Genomic DNA, 6,272 nt, shown 5'->3' with positions numbered 1-6,272 from the left:
TAGTGTACTTGAAATGTTTTGTGATATGAGTAGCTAAACTTCATAGAGCAACCTAGATTTTGGTTATTATCGATGTTTGAACGTTGTTTTTAGGTGTTAAACGAATGTGTGATTGTTTATTGTAAAATCTCGAGAATCTCCTTACCAATTTTGACAATTTAAAAAGTTGAGAGATTAATTAGTCATCTAGTTAAAATTATATGGAAGCGACACGTGTCTTATAACTCATCAGATGGAACGACACGTGTCAATGCATAACGACATTTATCCTCACAAAGTGACATGTGGCACATGACTAATCATTATGAATGCCACATTTCAACACATTATGACACGACTCACCATCAAGAACGACACATGTCGCATGGTGGCGAATGACGGTCTGTGTGCTCATGGGCTTCTCATTTGTTGCATCCAAAACACCAAACCACTTTCACTTTTTCAATGTTTGTGCCACCGAGTTGGAGTCCCTACGCCACTCTAGAGTTTTGACATATCATACCCTGACACCCTACGTATAGTCAAAGTACTCATCGTTCGTATTTAAGTGTTATACCCATTTTAAGGTAATAGTTATGTTTAAGATATTTAAATTCATAGCTTAGATCCTAGTCGATGGTATAACCTAAACCTTGGAAAGTTTATAGATATATTTAAGTTTATATATATAAAGGGATGAGATCAATGAAAACTCATCTTAAAAGAGAAAACTTAAAAGCTCTTAAAAATTTATTTTTAACCTTTTTTTTAATATTTTTTGTAGTTTATTTTTTTCCAATTATTCTTATATTTTGATATTGTTTCAAAAAATACTTCATCGGTGTAGCGCACATGTGTAATTGTGTGCATTGCATTTATGCAAGAGTGTTGTGTTGTATAGAATAAAACATATTGCACATATTTAATACACACTATTATATATATAAATATATATATATATATATATATATATTTAATATAAGACTAATACACCCATCGAATCGAATACACATTTGTAGGTATTGTAATACGACACTAATGCACATGTGTCCTACATCAACTTTTATTATTTTTTTATATATATTTTTTCATATAATACAACAATACCGCACATAAACATTATTAAACATAAAAATACGTAGTAATACACATGTATAATACAACAATATCACATAGTAATACGTATGTGCAATACAACGTCTTTTTTTATTTTTTCTACTGAAGAGTAACAAAATATAAGAATAACAGAAAAATAAAAATGTGAAAATATTTTTTTATTTTTAATTAAAAGTAATTATTAAGAGCTTTTAAGTTTTCTCTCTAAATACGAGTTTTTATCTTGATACTCTCCCATATATATATATATATATATATATATATATATATATATAGGGTAAAGTTAAAATACAAAGGGAGATACAAATGAGAAGTTTGAGAAGGATTTATAACCACATAAAAAATAAATTAAGAAAAATAAAATGATAACTCAAAATATAAATAAGAAACGAAAAAAATAAAAAAACTAAATTGTTTCCGCAATCATTCCCCTTGAATTTTTTTAAAAATACAAAAAAAAAATTGACGAAAAGACATAATATCGAGATCAAAGACGCAATGACGAAAATGAACAAAAGACACAATCATCGCAAAATATAACACAATGCCGAACAAAATATAGCACAATGTTGAGTAATATAACACAATTTAAAGAAAAAAAACACAATGAATGAAAAATACAAACACAAAACACAATGATAAAAAAAGACATAATGATTTTTTTCACTTACCATTGTGTTTTTTTTCCTTATAAGAACGAGAAAGACGGTGGAAACATTTTTGTATTTTTACTTTATTCGTTTTTTTATTATGATTTTACTTATGATTTTTTATTTATTTTTTTAAATTTTTTTAGGGTTTATTTGTGTTGCTACAAATCCTTCTCATTCTTCTTATTTTTGTTCCCTTTTAATAACTTCACACACACACATACATATATATATATATATATATATATATATATATATATATATATATATATATATATATATAAAGGTTAACAAAAATAAACGTTTTTTATTATTATAAACATAAAGTTTACATACAAAGTTTATTGTCATTGACTTTATTCTAAAAGAATAAACATTATTTTTTATATAAAAGATATTTACAAGTAATTAAACAGAAAAGCTTGAAGGGTATGTAGTAACTGGAAATGTGACAATATCGATTGTCGAGTTTCCTGTCTAAGAAAAGTAATTCGTATAAATCTCAATCAACAGCGGGACCCGTTTACTTTCCTGAAGAGCTTGATGATAGTTTTCTAACATATTAAGCCAAAGCACGCCACACCAAACGTCATACAAATTAAAGTAATCATTTTGAATAAAAATGACTTTCATATAAAAAGAAATGCTTTATCAAGGTTTAAAGCTATTAATCGGACTAAATGTCTGAAGTTAGATCATTCGATCTAGCTAAATAATTAAACTATTATTCTCGAACTAAAGGTTCTAGGTAATTGTTCATCAAATACAGAGAAATCGTTAATTAAACAACTCATCAAAAGGTTAATACACTAAGCCCTTTTCTCTTGAATACTTATACATTTTTACAAAGTATATAATCCTTTATAATTAAGGATATTTACATATCTTTAAAAGAATCGAAAAAAAATTTACATGAGGGTAGGTTCAAATCCTCTATAATATTGATACAAGGTAGTATTAGACACTCAAGCTAAAATACATGTGTCTGGATCCTTACATATATGATCTGTAGTGGGCACACAACAGACATACTGGCCATGGGACAAGTAATTGTCCTTGGGGCGTGCTTTAAATGGTTTGTGCGTATATTTAGTTATGATGAGATGGGATTAAAACCTACAGAGTCGTTGAATGCTATTGGTGTTGTTTGAAAACGAAATATGAAAACCTTTTATTCAGTTACCTTTATTCACCAACATATAGCTGACGTATTTTTAAATAGTGTTTTCAGGTCATCAGGAGTAAGGTATAGAAGTAGAAATGCCCGGTGGAGATAGAAGATCACTAGGCATAGCATATAGATGATGAATCAACTATTTTTGTAAACGAAAAAGGGTCTTTAAATCCCTATGTTATGAAAGTAAATATTTTATTAGTCATTTTTTGTTGCATAACCAAACTTTGATAAGTTAACATAACCGGTACTAACTATTGGTCAAACAGCTAGGCCCCTGAGGCCGGGTGTAACATTTATTTTATTTAAAGTTAATATTTCGTGATATTATCCCATGATTGACTACTGACTTAGATGAGTTTTGAATTTCCTAAGCCACTTGTGATTGATTATTGCATGAATTTGTTTTGTGCTATCGTTAATTGCATGTTTAATCAATGATGAGTGTGCTGGTTGAGTTTTTATATGTATCATAGAGTTAATGTAATTAAAATATAAAAATCAATGCGTTCACCCCTTTTAATTGGACCAAGACATTAAGGGTTAGTTTGTCCTCTTAGCTTAATTGAGTTAGTTAACTGTGAGTTTGTTCTGGCTGTGACCGGTACGACAATTGACCCTCATACTCATTCGATACAAGAAAATAAGTTATCGAATCCATTTGAATATGATTGGTTGTGGGTAATACCAAGTCCTTGTTGAAACAAGTTTTGGCTTAAACAAACCTTTTTAAATTCCAAACCAGATTATAACGAATTATCATGACTAAAACACTAATTCGAGTTTATAAAGTCTCGTTGATCATTAAGTCTCGTTGTTGTTTTTAAATATTATTTTATTAAAGCTAGAAACGTATAAGTTACACGCAATCGTTCGAATTTTCATGAAACAAGCTACGAACTAAACACATAGTCATTTAGCACGTAATTTCATACATATAGTATTATAAGCATAAGCTCGATATATTATTTTCATGTTTTCACCAACGTCCGGGGTCAGACTCGCGTGATTTGGTAATTCCCTGAATTACCGCTACATAAATGTTTGTGTAATAACTGACTTACTTAATTACTCCTAATTATGTGAAATGCATGTTTGAGATAACGGAGTTTGTATTAACGGTGTAAATTAACCAAAAATTGTCGGGCATCACAAAATAGTTTAAGGGCACTTGACAGAAGCGTTGTCTACGATTTAGGTGTCTTAGGATAGTTAACAGTTCAATAACATTGCGATGTAGGTGTCTTAGGATAGTTAACAGTACAATAACATGGCAATGCAAGATTGGTAGATATTAGGTAACCCTCGCACCCAAAATAGATTTAGTTACATTCATGGTTGTAAACAGAAATCATAACTTTCGTACACATTAGAAGTATTTATTGCAAACAAATATGAAATAATGGGAAAAAAAAACAAAACGAAATATTTCCTGGAATAGCAACGATCAATAATAAAATAGTAAATTCAAATCACATCATTGTTTGGTTCATCGGGGGTGTCATTGTTGGAAACTGCTGCATCTGTTGGTTCTTCATCATGTTTCCTTGCCACCCTGAGGTTACAAAGCATTTATTAATTTAACTCAACCATATTTAGTTGAAAAAGAAAAGATGAAGCTTGGTCCCCACGTTGACCGCTTGTCATCTATTTTGACGTAAAAAAAGTTAATGGATTTATATTCGGTTTTTCTCACCGATCACAACTCCCTATCTTGTCTACATGTAAAACTTTATGATGGAATTTGTATTTATATACTTGGATGATCTTGTTTTCATAAAAAACTCACTCTGACTAATAAAAACCGTATAGACAAAATGCAGTTATGGTAATGGAACCTATTATGAGGATCCTAATCAATTTTTTTCTTTTATTCTTTTTTGGTAAAAAAGAGGGCAGCGTTACAAAGCAATAATTGAATTATAAGAGAACAACATATCTTGTGCCTGTATATATGTTGTGTATAATTGAAAGGAAACATATACCTATAGCAGGGTCCAAGCCGCGGTTCTTGAGCTCCCGATATTCTTGACAAAGAGCACACCACTCGCAAAAGCAGTGTGTGACCCAGTCTGGTGCTGGTGTCTCCATCAAGCCATATCGGTTCCTGATCTTGGTGCGATATGAGCATGACATGATGCATGGAATGCCAATAAATGAAGCGATCAGACAGTATATAAGCCCACTCGTCGTGCATGCTAAAATAAAAAACAAATACGTACGATAATTAGTAACCATATATTTAAATTTAAATGACCTGATCATGAATAGGTGAATAACTAAGATGCTGGCTTACAAGTCTGGCCGTTGTCGACAATCTCCGCGATCTGTCCGAAAGTGATGCACGGGAAACATGCGGTTATGAGAGCTGACAATCAACAACATTGAATCATATATACTATGTAACATGTTTTGTTTTTGAATCGGCCTTGAACTGTTACATTAATAATATTTAGAGATGAAATATATATATATGTATAATATATATATATATATATATTACCGTTTTCAGGATCTTCAGCACAGTCAAAGAGACCATTATTAGTAACCCATGGCTGAGTTGGAGCAAGGTATTGACTTCCAATCGCAATCCCTTCTGTTCTCACAGGCGTCTGATACCCTCCGTAGTTCACCTGCGGCTGAGCATAGTTATACGTTTGAGCATTAGTAGGCGGCTGTTGAGGTGGAAACTGGACCGGCGGTGGCTGAGGAAACTGGACTGGCTCTGGCTGAGGCTGAGGCGGAAACTGGACAGGTTCGGGCTGTTGAGGCGGGTAGGTTGCCGGTTTCTGTGGTGGGTAAGCTTCAGGTGGAGGCATATGTTGAGGTGACTGTGGTACGTAAGAACGTGGATGGTTCGCATTCTGATCGTTCGGTTCCATTGGAGATTGATCGGAGGAGTCGAAACGACCCATTTCAGTTCCAAATATTAGCAACCGGTTTACCTTTGTATATATGAAAGAAGAAGACGTGCTTATATAGAAATGTGAAAGTTGACTTACCTAACATATTCAGAGTTGACTTATGAATCTCTTCGTTGGTATTCGGAAATTGTGATATGAACATGATTTATATTATATTTTCATTCACATTTGCTTATATAATATATGTGGGTGCGAAGTGTTTGATTGGAAAACAACGTGGAAGTTGATTTACTTAACATTTTAAGAATTGACTTATGAAGTTTTCTTGTAGGTATTCGGAAATTGGGACATGGACATGGTTTATATCATATTTTCATTTGCTTATTAAATACAAGTGGGATTCTAGGATATATATTGAAATGCGAACATGAAGTGGATGTGTAGAGGTGTTTATTATATTTTATCGTAATTTTCGAAAACGAAATTCGA

At 31.7% G+C, this 6,272-nt stretch overlaps 1 protein-coding gene across 1 annotated transcript; it reads right to left on the bottom strand.

Annotated features, from left to right (window-relative positions):
- Positions 1-4,229: 4,229 nt before the first annotated feature.
- Positions 4,230-5,837, bottom strand: LOC143578517 (protein PLANT CADMIUM RESISTANCE 4-like). Its single transcript, XM_077062099.1, has 4 exons — positions 5,423-5,837; positions 5,216-5,287; positions 4,905-5,117; positions 4,230-4,474 (listed from the first exon to the last, which is right to left on the bottom strand). The coding sequence occupies exons 1-4, from the start codon at positions 5,832-5,834 to the stop codon at positions 4,392-4,394; spliced, it is 780 nt and encodes a 259-aa protein (XP_076918214.1). The 5' UTR covers positions 5,835-5,837; the 3' UTR covers positions 4,230-4,391.
- Positions 5,838-6,272: the final 435 nt, after the last annotated feature.

The sequence above is a fragment of the Bidens hawaiensis genome, unplaced genomic scaffold (genome assembly GCF_021521415.1).
Source record: "Bidens hawaiensis isolate Kalapana, Puna unplaced genomic scaffold, B.hawaiensis_p1.1 tig00000142_1, whole genome shotgun sequence".
NCBI classification, from domain to species: domain Eukaryota; kingdom Viridiplantae; phylum Streptophyta; class Magnoliopsida; order Asterales; family Asteraceae; genus Bidens; species Bidens hawaiensis.
Note: the sequence above shows the minus strand (reverse complement) of the source record. Positions and strands in the feature narration are given on the sequence as shown.